Consider the following 12,778-nt stretch of genomic DNA (forward strand, 5'->3'; position numbering starts at 1 on the left):
TATTAAGATCTATTACATTATTAGTGTGCGTGTCTTAGTTGTAGTGCTTGTGTGGAATGCAAGTTTGGAATGCTTGCCTTTAAATATGCAATGCTTTTTATGCATGACCAAAGGGAACCAAAAAGTGCCCCCATTTCCAAACAAGAAGATGCTTTGAAGGCATGCTTCTAATTAGTCATTGCATTGGTTTGAAAATCAATGATTTGAAGGCTTTTTTTAGAATGCAATTTTGAAATAATTACCTTCAAATAAAAAATGCGTCCTTCCAATCATTGCATTGCTTTGAAGATGTGCATACTTCCAATTAGTCAAATTCTTCTAGTCACTACATTAATTCAAAGATTAATGCATGTTTAAAATACTCTAAATATGCAACCACACAAGAATCTATCATTTGAAACCCTTACCTTATTTTATTGAGCTCTCACACTCCTCTAAATCCATGTCCTAGAACCGTGCCAACTAACCTTCTTTCTCAAGTGATCACGAATCACGGGTTGTGTTATAAGTGTTGCTCAACATATGTGAGTCTTATATCATGTAAAGTCACCCAAGAGTTGTGTTATATAATGTTCTAAAAAATGACAAAAAAAATCAAGTTCTTTGAGCTCAATGTAAGAAAAGCTCGCAAAAAAATGAAAAAGCTCGCAATCAAAGCTCGGAAAAAATAAACACCCCTTCAAGCCATACCAAAAGTTTGTTACTAATATTCATTTGCACGTTAGCAAAGCGTAAACCAAAGGTGGAAGGATAAGAGATAATCATAGGGCCATGAGAGGAGAAAAATCTACACAAGGGAAGGAAGTGAGAGACTCACAAAGGGAGATGGTGGAGGGGTAAAGGGAGGACAAGAGAGAAGGAGAGACCCCATGCATTGAGGAAGAATTTTGTATCCAATTCTCCATCAAGTAATTGTAATCTATGTAGTCCTGACGGTGACTCACATGTCGTGGGGGTATACCCAATACGCTAGTGAGCTCTTATTTGGGTTGGTAGCAATGCATATGTTTGTCAAATGCTAGTGTCACTCTAACATCTTCTGGACCATTGCAATGTGATTCCACAAGAGGGAAGGGAATGGTGAATAAGAGGTGAGAGGGGAAAGAAGTGGAAAGAAAGGAAAGGAGGGGGAAGATAGGAAGTGGCAATCACAAAGGCACAACAAGGAAACAAGAGAACACTCCAACAACTCATGGAGAGAAAGAGAGCCTGTATTCCAAAAGTGCAAACAACAAGTTAGAATTCCCATTTCGTTGATGGATAGTCTCGTGTGGGAGACTAAGGCAAGACATGCACTATGTGGTTTCGATTGGAGTCCGTCAAGGTGTGGACACATGATAACCTAAGGTTTGTCGGACCCTATTGGAGTTAGGGGCACATATTCAGATTGAAATCAGGGAAGCAATGTGTTCATTTCTATTGGATACCCTCTTACTGACCCTTGCCTGCCTGTGTAGGTTTGCATCCGCTAGGCATACGATTGCCTTCTGTTGGACATCCGATTGCCTTCCTTGCCTGAACCTTGCCAAAAGTGCTGCATGTGCCCAGGGTGAGAGAGAAGAGGTCGAGCTAGACTTCCTACACCACTTTCCAGCCCATCTACCTCCCTGTCAGGTCCATGCCATTGTTATGCAGCCTCATTGGCATCTCCCCCTTGTTGTGTGCTATCAGACCACCTCTTTGGAGCTTCTGCTCTCTGCATGCAGCGTTAACTCAGGCTAGCCCATTCTCCTAGCTTACAAACCATAAATCACAACTTATAATTCTTGAATCATGCATCTCAAAGGCACCATCACTCTTTATATGTCCCACAAAACGTTGAAATGTCAGAAGTTTTTTAGAAAACCTTACAAAAATTCCGAACTTCCCTTAAGGGAGAGTGACAATTTGACTTAATATAAGATCTGACAGAGACTTGCCATGCCGATCTAATCGACGAGAACAATTAACTCCTCCATCCAAAGCATTCCTCACAACAATATTCAAGGCTTGTATCCCTTGAGCTTCATAGATTTCAACATGCATATCATTTGTAGAACCCTCGTCCTTCATAAAATCAACTTCTCCAATGTGAGCCAAACTTCTTGCATTCGTATTTGAATGTGCCTTGAAATGGATGAGCAGGTTTCTCATAATTTTCTTGACCCATTCGGAAGTAATGATGGTTTTCAGCCGTGAAAGATCCTCTGGACAATGTGGTATGAGACTAAAATTGACATCATTCCCCTTGTCACCTGCCCTGCTGTGAGCAATTTTGTATAATGGAACTTTGACACCCACAGGGGCTGGCAAAGCAGCTTTAGATGTGAGAGTTACCTCGTTACTCGGAGAGACCTTTTCCTTCCCTAGGACGTTCAAGGAAGAAGGACCATAGAGTGCTTCCTTCGATGTTTCACTAGAGGACTTTTTCCTAGGTCCTTTTGCAAAGACTTCGGAAGATGAAAAGTCTACCACCTTTGTGCACATCTTCCAAAACGATTCTTCACGAAGTACCTACAGGGATTCCAACACAATTTTTAGATTACAAACGTATAAGATTATAATTAGCACAAAAATGTGGTGAAAATTAAGTGAACACAAACAAGATGCAAAACAAAGTTAAAAGACAGAAGGAAGAAATGAGAGGGAGCAGCAGAAAAGCAAAAGATCAAATAGAGGATGAAATCCTAGTGAAAGTGACCCTAACGCATGAAGAAACACAGGCTCCCTCTTCCAACACTTCAGATTGCAAAAAAGATTTCCACGTCCCTTATAAAATGTTGTTTACAATAAATTTATTTCCTTACCTGTACCTTTTCCAAATATATCTCCTTATGACACCCTATCCTGCATGAGGTAAATTGTTAACATTCAATCTCAGATAAAGTATAATTGGAATATGGTAATACAGATAACAGTGCTTGAAACAGCCAGTATACAGACAAGAAGAATGGAACAACCTTATGCCACCACCACCTGCTGGTCCATTTGTATAAAGAGCTTCAAACTCTTGGGTGAATCGTACAGCTTGTTCTTCAGAGCTGAACAACCCATCCAATCGCAGCCGTATCTCCAAAACCCCTGTTGTGTTGCATGCATCCTGAGTGGCAGCACATCCGTACAAGCTATCGAGGCCAATAAGGTATGACATAATATTCCTGCTGCTGCCGGAAAAATACTCTTCCATCCATGACAGCACCTGAGTATAGTTTTGAGCAAACTAATTAAGACGAGTGTTCAATTTTAAAAAGATGTCCCATTTCAAATTGGCTCTGTAATCCAACTATATTGAGCCAGCTGAGCCACAGAAACACATCGTAAGGATCTATACTACTGTCCCATGCTAGAGCTACTAATGAGGCAATACAGAGTTCATAAATACCCATGGGAAATTTATTTACATTTTCATTTAAAATCTTATACAGCTTCTATCACATGTAAAGGTGCAACTAACATGTGCCCCAATTAGACAAAAATGAAATTCTAAAAGCGTAAGTTGCGGATAGAGAGGAGAGGGGTGAAAATAGGGAGTGGATTACATGATTATCATTCTAAGGTGAGGAGACATGTTTAGATAACAATTCTAAGGTGAGAAGTGGGAGGGCAGGTGTCCCCATCCTCTATTGATGGCCACAGCCTACATAATAGCACGGCCAAGGATTAGGAGGGCCTTCAAGAAAAACTCCTAATCCATCATTGGGGGATACTTCTGGCCAACTCTTGAGTGATGCTTCTTGCAAAGGCTTTCCCAGTTTTGGAACGAATACGATCACACTCTTTCAAGAGGCAAGGAATCCCATGGATCCAAAGCAACTACTGGAACATTATAGCCACTTGATGGACAATGTATATGGGTCTGCTCTTGAGTACATTCCAATGAGTATGCTAAGCACGCATGCATGCAAACAACTGGCAGGCTAGACATGGAAATAGAGAGTATATTGCTGCTTTGTGAATTTTCAAAAGCCCTTCAACCCAGTACCACAAGCTCGTCTCATCACCCAACTCCGAGCATTGGATATCGCACACAATGTGATTTGGGCAGTCATGGCTTTGTATAAGAGAGTCATGGGTAGAGCGCGCACAACATCAACAAGATAGACCATCCAAATGGGCAATCGTGCAATAGAAGACGTTTGAAGTGAACATATGATGGGAATTCAAGAATCCAAATGTGTCTGTTGCAAAGTCATAAGACTGAATAAACGCAGTGGACGTCCAAGCATCAAACTCCATGAGAGACATGTGGGTTATCTCATCAGGTGACAAGATGCTGGACAGCTTGAGTGTGGGATCAAGGAAAGGTTTGAAAACCACCCAAATGATCGAGGAAGATGAAGCAGGGGGTGGAAGATCGCAAGCTGTACTTTGTGGGGCCAAATCACCGCCTGCCCACTGTGCCCACTGGATGCCTTGGATGGTGTCTTGATAGTACTTGTGGGGGGCAGATAGTCAGAGCCTCCATGATCTGAATCAGAGGAACTCGAAAAAGGGGATAGCTCCTCATCTGATATGATAATGATCCTGCTCGAGGTCGTTCGGAAGTGCTCTATGGTGTAGACCTTACACCTGGTCATCTGTGGTGCGTTTGCTAGGTGATGCCATAGAGGGTGGTCTTGATCCTGTTCTACGGGCTGCCCGAGCCGTAATTTGGGTTTGTACTTGTGATGAGGGGCACGGGCAGGCATGAACGATGCTCCCTATGGAGAGGCAAAGAGCGAGGAGGTGGTGTTGATGTCGAGGTTTGGAGAGGCAAGGACTGAATGGGGGGGTGTTGATGTCGAGGCCCATAGGATAAGAGGTCTGGTGAGGCAAGGACTGAAGAGGGGGTGTTGATGTCAAGGCCAACAAGATAAGAGCCTATGGCCAGAAAGGCCTAAAGAATTAGTAGCCAGGAGGGAAGCAGTAGGAGAGGGAGAGGGAGGGGGTTGCGTTGATCTGAGGGAGAGAGGGGGGTTGCATTGAAGCAAATTCAAGAGTGGGAGGGGGGGGTGCGTTGCAGGAGAGGTAGGAGTGGCAGGGGGGGGTGCGTTGGTTCGCAAGATTCAAGAGAAGCAAATCTCACAAGTCACGATTTTACTCAAAAATCAATGGAGCAACAAAGAAAACCTGTACGCCAAAGAAAAAGCTGTACGCCGAAGGAAAGCTTTAGCTGAACAGTTGTAGAGAGCTCCTAGCTGGCCGTTGATGGTGTAGGCGTGATTCCTAAAAAGAGCAACCACATTCAACGTGGCAGCAGCAGAGGTGGAAGCAAAGGTAGAAGCCGAGGCCTGAGTACGAGAGAAAGGAGTGGGAGGGGGCTTGCATTGCAGGAGAGGGAGGGGGGGTGCGTTGCAGGAGAGGCAAGAGTGGGAGGGGGGGTTGCATTGTAGGAGGAGGAGTGGGAGGGGGGTGCGTTGAAGGAGAAGCAGGAGGGGGGGTGCGTTGCAGGAGAGGCAGGAGTGGGAGGGGGGTTGCATTGCAGGAGAGGGAGGAGTGGGAGGGGGGTGTGTTAAAGCAGAAGCAGGAGGGGGGGTGCATTGTAGGAGAGGCAGGAGTGGGAGAGGGGGTGCGTTGAAGGAGAAGCAGGGGGGGGGTGCGTTAAAGGAGGAGGGGGTTGGCGGGTAGAGGGAGAGGGAGAGGTGCATAGGGGGGGTATGTAGAGGGGAGGGGGAGGCCGGTGAGGGGACGTAGAAGGTGGCAGGAGGGGGTGCGTAGAGGGCTACGCACAGGGTGGCGGATAGGGGGGTGTAGAGGGGTACGTAGAGGGTGGTGATTAGGGGGCTTCGTAGGGGGTAGGGGAGGTTGGTGAGGGGGGTGCTCACTAGTAGAAGGGGGAGCTACGTAGAGGGTGGTGAGAGGGGGTGGCGTAGAGAGGCTATGAGGGTGCAGGGAGAGGAGCTAAAGATAGAGAGCAAGAGGAAGTAAAGGCCCAAGGAGGAGATGATGAAGGCCAAAGGATGGCGGAAGCAGATGGAAGAGGAGCTGGAGCAAGAGATGTCGTAGAGGAGATGGCGCTAGCAGAAGGCATGCAAGGCTGGAGTGGATAGAGGTGACAGAAGAAAGGGTGATACATAGGGGGGAGGATTGTCAACAAGCAAGAGAAAAGTTGATAAAAAAGCAAGAAAGCTAAAATTAGCTAGGTGCTAAAAATAGAGCTTTTGAGTGTAATGTGTAACGGGGTGGAGAGAACTGATGGAGGGGAGAGAGCCAAAAATCAAAACCGCCAAACTTAATCGAATCCACAAAAAATAGCATATTCTCCAAATTTAGCGAAGTGCTAAAAATTAGTTGGAAGTGCATGGCAAGGATGATGGAAGATGAAAGAGAAGGTTTTAGTAAGAGAGAGAGATGGAGTGTGACAAATGGTGGAGAAAGAAAGTATTAGTAGGAGAGAGGTGAGAGAGTGACTTAGGGTGGAGAGAGAAAGAGAGGTAGAGGTGGACAGAGGGTTAAAGGGGAATGAGTTTGTAAGAGAGAGGTAGGAGGTTTGACATAGGGTGAAAAGGGAAGGGTTTTGTAAGACAGAGGTAGAGATGGACAGAGGGTGGAAAGAGAAGGAGTTTATAAGAGAGAGGTTGGAGGTGGACAGAGGGTGGAAAGAGAAGGGGTTTGTAAGAGAGAGGTAGGGGTTAGACATAGGGTGAAAAGGGAAGGGTTTTGTAAGAGAGAGGTAGAGGTTGGACATAGGGTGGAAAGGGAAGCGTTTTGTAAGAGCGAGGTAGAGGGTGGACATAGGGTGGAAAGAGGAGGAGTTTGTAAGAGAGAGGTAGGGGGTGGAAAGAGGGTGGAAAGAGAAGGGGTTTATAAGAGAGAGGTGAAAGGTTTGATATAAGGTGGAAAGAGAAGGGTTTTGTAAGAGAGAGGTAGAGGTTGGGCATAGGGTGGAAAGAGAAGGGTTTTATTGGAAAGGGAAGGGTTTTGTAAGAGAGAGGTAGAGGTGGACAAAGGGTGGAAAGAGAAGGAGTTTGTAAGAGAGAGGTAGGAGGTGGACAGAGTGGAAAGAGAAGGGGTTTGTAAGAGAGAGGTAGGGGGTGGACAGAGGGTGGAAAGAGAAGGGGTTTGTAAGAGAGATGTGGGGGGTTGGACATAAGGTGGAAAGGGAAGGGTTTTGTAAGAGAGAGAGAGAGGTGGACAGAGGGTGGAAAGAGAAGGAAGTTGTAAGAGAGAGGTGGAAGGTTGGACATAGGATGGAAAGATAAGGGTTTTGTAAGAGAGAGGTAGAGGTTGGACATAGGGTGGAAAGACAAGGGTTTTGTAAGAGACAGGTAGGGGTTGGACATAGGGTGAAAAGGGAAGGGTTTTATAAGACAGAGGTGGGAGGTTGGACATAGGGTGAAAAGAGAAGGATTTTGTAAGAGAGAGATAGGGGTTGGATAGAGGGTGGAAAGGAAAGGGTTTTATAAGAGAGAGGTGGGAGGTTGGACATAGGGTGGAAAGAGAAGGGTTTTATAAGAGAGAGGTAGAGGTTGGACAGAGGGTGGAAAGAGGAGTCTGTAAGAGAGGGGTAGAGGTGGACCGAGGGTGAAAAGAGAAGGAGTTTGTAAGAGAGAGATAGGGGGTGGACAGAGGGTGGAAAGAGAAGGGGTTTGTAAGAGAGAAGTGGGGGGTTGGACATAGGGTGGAAAGGGAAGGGTTTTATAAGAGAGAGATAGAGGTAAACATAGGATGGAAACAGGAGGAGTTTATAAGAGAGAGGTGGGAGGTTGGACATAAGGTGGAAAGAGAAGGGTTTTGTAAGACAGAGGTAGAGGTTGGACATAGGGTGAAAAGGGAAGGGTTTTGTAAGAGAGAGGTAGGGGTTGGAGATAGGGTGGAAAGGGAAGGGTTTTGTAAGAGAGAGATGGGAGGTTGGACATAGAGTGGAAAAAGAAGGGTTTTGTAAGAGGGGTAGGGGTTGGACAGAGGGTGGAAAGGGAAGGGTTTTGTAAGAGAGAGGTGGGAGGTTAGACATAGGGTGGAAAGAGAAGGGTTTTGTAAGAGAGAGGTAGAGGTTGAACATAGGGTGGAAAGAGAAGGGTTTTGTAAGAGAGAGGTAGGGATTGGACAAAGGGTGGAAAGGAAAGGAGAAAGTGACACAAGATGAAAAGCGCAGGCCGTAGTTAGAGAGAAAAAGTGACACGGGATGAAAAAAGAGGAGGTCGCACTTAGAGAGAGAAAGTGACACGAGATGAAAAGAGGAGGCCTCACTTAGAGAGAGAAAGTGACATGAAGTGAAAAAAGAGAGGCCGCACTTAGAGGGAGGCCGCACTTAGAGAGAGAAAGTGGCACAGGATGAAAAGGGGAGGTCGCACTTAGAGAGAGAAAGTGGCACAGGGTGAAAAAGGAGAGGCCTCACTTAGAGAGAGAAAGTGACACTGGGATGTAAAGAGGACCCATGTAGAGAGAGAAAGTGACACCAGGTGCAGAGAGGACCCATGAGAGAGAAAGTGACACCAGGTATAGAGAGGACCCTTGTAGAGAGATAAAGTGGCACCAGGTGCAGAGAGGACCCTTGTAGAGAGAGAAAGTGGCACCAAGTGCAGAGAGGACCCTTGTAGAGAGAGAAAGTGGCACTCGGAAGGAGAAGATGTCACCAAGGAAGGAGAAGGCAAGAGTGTATATACAAGGACTAGGAGGGTGTTTCCTCGTCGATCATGGTACCTCTTGATGCATGACTCATTCACTGGTGCAGGTAGGAGTATGTCTTCCAAAGTGGCCAAGTAGACTCCGCCACTTACCACTTACAAACTTAGGTTTGTGTTTGAGAAACTTACTGGAGTACAAGAGTACTAAATCACCAACTTTGAAATTTCTCTTTTTGAGGTTTCGGTCATGCTAAGCTTTATGTCGTTTTTGCCACACTTCTTAAGCGAAGACAGCTTCACATCGATGCTCTACTAGTGCCTCCAAATTCCACAAGCGTTCCATTGTGCAGGCTTCAAAGTTGTAAATTTTGTTTGGAAGAACCCTGTGGGTGTCAAGATGAAATTCATAAGGCATGACGGCCTCCAATCCATAGACCAGCTTGAAGGGTGAATACCCAGTACTCGCCTTGTAAGCAGTTCGATAGGCGAATAAAGCAGCTGGAAGTATATCATCCCAATCTGCTAAAGAACTTAGGCAAAGACGATGCATGATCCCGCACATTGTGCAATTTAAGCTCTCAGCTAAACCACTGGCACGTGGGTAATAAGGAGATGAAAACTTGTGAACTATTTGTAGCATGTGAACCAGTGCAGCAATGGTGTCATTTAGGAAGTGAGATCCTCTATCACTCATCAACTCAACAAGACAGCCAAACCGAGAGATGATCTAGTCATATAGAAATGCACATGATCATGGCAGTCGCGAAAGAGCTTGGGCCACCTAAACCCCACACACATGATCTTCCGAGCAGTAGCATCTGAGGCCATATGCCCTCCACCTATGCCAACGTGTGCCTCTTCAAGAATGGATTGTGTCTCGTGGGGAAGCACACACCGTCTCAAGATTTGGTCCTTCCCGAGCTTGTACAATTGACCTGCAATCAACTTAAAAGGAGCAGCTTGAAGGACCGCTTGTGTTTCTCTGTTGGAGTCAGACCTAGAGGAAAGCCACATGTAGACAAGAGGTGTACTATGTTGGCATACCATGGTGGGAAGCAGTCCACCGCAAATGGTCTGCAGGTTGATGCAGTCTGCCAGCCCTCACCACAATGTCGAATTCAAATTCTTGAAAAAGAAGAATCCATCTGCTTAACCGGCCACCAAGAGTAGGCTTATTCAATAAATACTTAAGAGCTTGATGATCAGTGATGATCACAAACTTGTTGCCCAAGAGGTAGTGACGATACTTGGTCATGGCATAAACCATGCCGAGACCCTCCCTTTCTGTGGTACTGTAATTGCGTTTTGCTCCATTGAGTTGTTGGTTGGCGAAGTAGATGGGCAAATCAATCTTGTTATCCTGGTTAGGTTGAACCAGTATAGCACCTACGTAGCCCACCCACTAGCATCCACATGGACATGAAAAATTACATCCCAATTGTGCCTGAGGATGGGGGCCTTCACGAGGCGATGCTTCAGAAAATCAAAGGCCAGTTGTTGCGGGGTGGCCCAAACAAAAATCGGTCTTGATGATGTAGTTCTGTCAATGCAACAGCAATGTCAACATAGAAACGTATGAACCTTCGGTAATATCCTACATGCCGTAAGAAGGACTTCACCTCTTTGGGTGTACAGGCAATGATATGATTACCTCTACCTTTACGGGGTCAGTAGTCATGCCCTTAGTAGAAACAATATGACCAAGGAGAACACCTCGGAGTGCGAGAAAGAAACATTTGTCAGGGTTCAAACACAAGCGCACTTCTCTGCACTTATCAAAGACCCATCTCAACTTATGTAGATGATCATTTTGTATGGCCAGATCAAGATGGGAGGCCGATTTACCATTAAAAACAGAGAAGTCATCTAGAAATACCTCAAGAAACTTGCCAATATTCTCCTGAAAGAGTTTGGTTACAAGTCGTTGAAATGTTGCAGAGGCCTAATTGAGTGACAAAGGTAGGCGTATGTTCCCCATTGAGTGACAAAGGTAGTCTTGGGCTGATCCTGTTCTTTCACTCAGACTTGGTTGTACCTGCTATATCCATCCATGAATGAGTATAAAGCATGTCCTGCCACTGTCTCCAACACTCTATCTGTGAAGGGAAGGGGGAACCTATCACGTCGTGTTGCAGCATTCAAACTCCGATAGTCAACACATATTCTGAGTTTGCCAGTCTGTCATTTGGGTACAATGACAATTCTGCTAACCCAATCAGAGTAATCCACTGGGTAGATTAATCCTGCTTGCTCCATTTTTTGTATATCTGTTTGGACTGCCTTGCCATAGTTGGGATTCATGCAATATGGACCTTTAATCACAGGGTCTGCATCCCGATATAAGTCGATGCGATGCTCCATGAAATCAGCGAGCACCCCCTTCAGATCCTTGTAGGACCAGGCAAAGACATCCACAAATTCTTTAAAAAGGTCTGTCACTGTAGCTAGAAGATAGTCATGTTCCCAGACCCAAGTGGCTAACTTCAAATGCCGGGGTTGGTCCTCAGTCCCAATGTTGAGATACCGCCAGTTCCGTGCCTCATCAACAGGGGCAATGCATTTGGATGTTGAGGTACTTAGCTCACCCATTCTCAGTCTTGTGTGTGTTGGAGTATCTTCAAGGGGAAAGTCCCCCTCCACTTCTCTCAACCAAGATGGGGGGTAAGTAACTAGTGGGTTCTCAGGCACCTGCACGGGCTGAGATGATGTAGAGTTAGTAGATGTTGCAGATGTTGTATGCCTTCGACGCCTTGGTGCTTGTGCCATGGTAAGGTAAGCCTTCCATCTCATAAGTGGTTTCAGGAAGGTCTTCAACTGAGGGATGGCCGGCTTCTGATCAAAAAAGGTCAAGCAAAGTGAGATCAGCCATGTCCTCATCTCCGTATCCTGTATGCACCTTGGGTCCCTCCAAGACCTCAAGCTATTGGTGGTGATTCTCCTCAAGTTCAGCAATGTCTATGTCACTTTCTTCTAAATCAATATCACCATTAGTTTCGTCTTCACTAGTGTTACTGTCTTCTGTATGACCATCATTGTACTCAACAGGACCATGGTTGTATATTGTAGTACCATCATCGTACACTAGAGTACCATTGGTGGGTTGTGCAATACCAGCCTCGTATACAGTAGATCCATCATTGTATGCTATAGTACCATCAGCATCATTTTGACCAATGTCCTCCATATCGGCCACTGGACGACCATCAATGTTCACTGCAGTACCATCATTATTCTCATTGGTGTCCATTGTAGTACCCTTCGTGACCATTCTCTTATACAGGTGTGGACTATTGCAAAGTCCAAAGGGCATACCTTCATAAACTAATTCAGCTAGACCCTGTGCATGTGGTTCTGGGTGGACTTCTGATACTGCAAGTAGGTGTGTTCTTCGAGATCTTCTTGTTGGCATAGTTCCACCATGTTGACGGCTAAGGAGCCCAAGGCTCCTATCCAATCCAAAATGACAGCTTCCTCGTCTTCTTGATCAACCCGACCCAACAAGTAGGTCAAACTTTCGAATCCTTCCAGGGTTGTCTCCTCATTGATATCTTGGTCAACACCTATGGGCCAGTCCCCACAAGCCCAATGCTCCTCTTTGGCTCCGGCTTGTTCTTCAAAATCCTCCTCTCCCAGTTCTATTGGTATGTGCCTTGCCTGTCCTGTGACCATATCTATTTCGAGAGATGTGGATCCCAGGGGCAACCGAACTTCATCAGTTGACCAATCCTGAATGGCCCTTGCGGACCACAACCATGGCCTACCAAGAAGTAGAGGGTAAGTCTATTCATTTTCGATCGTATCAAGGACAACAAAATTGGAGAGAAAAGTTACTCCGCCAATCTTCATGTGAACACCTTTGACTGCACCCATTGGTTTTACTCTGCGTTGATCAACCATGCATACTTGAAAGTGAACATCACTTGTCAACTTCAACCCCAGTTTTTGGAGTGTGGAGTAGTGTTGGACACTAGTATTAGCCTTGTGCGACCTCATCCTCCTAGCCTCTGGCCGAGGGTCGAAGCTTACACGAGGATGCGGATATACATATGAACTGTGAGTCACTGTCTCCCGTGGTGTCTATTCCTTCACCCCTTTCCCTTTTACCTGGGCAAGACTAGGTCTTTTCCCCATCGCCCCTTCTTTGTTGAGTGCGGTTGGGGGCAAAGTGGAAGGTCCTACTTGTGCCTCATTCTCCTTGTGCTGTCCGAGGGTTATCACTTCTGTTGCAAAGCTTACAGTTCTGGACTTGCGGG

General features: G+C 45.8%; 1 protein-coding gene across 6 annotated transcripts in view; it reads right to left on the bottom strand.

Annotated features, from left to right (window-relative positions):
* Positions 1-1,813: 1,813 nt before the first annotated feature.
* Positions 1,814-12,778, bottom strand: part of LOC147884603 (propionyl-CoA carboxylase) — a 120,781-nt gene continuing 109,816 nt past the window's right edge. For all 6 annotated transcript variants that reach the window (XM_087397436.1, XM_087397440.1, XM_087397438.1 and 3 more), the window contains 3 exons: positions 2,940-3,178; positions 2,787-2,826; positions 1,814-2,493 (listed from right to left, as the gene is read on the bottom strand). In XM_087397436.1, the coding sequence (XP_087253562.1) occupies positions 1,870-2,493; positions 2,787-2,826; positions 2,940-3,178 (903 nt within the window). In that variant the 3' untranslated portion in view covers positions 1,814-1,869. The remainder of the gene's footprint in view (positions 2,494-2,786; positions 2,827-2,939; positions 3,179-12,778) is intronic.

Source organism: Dipteris shenzhenensis, chromosome 26 (genome assembly GCF_047967505.1).
Source record: "Dipteris shenzhenensis isolate YYH24624 ecotype China chromosome 26, Dip_SZ_1.0, whole genome shotgun sequence".
Lineage (NCBI taxonomy): Eukaryota > Viridiplantae > Streptophyta > Polypodiopsida > Gleicheniales > Dipteridaceae > Dipteris > Dipteris shenzhenensis.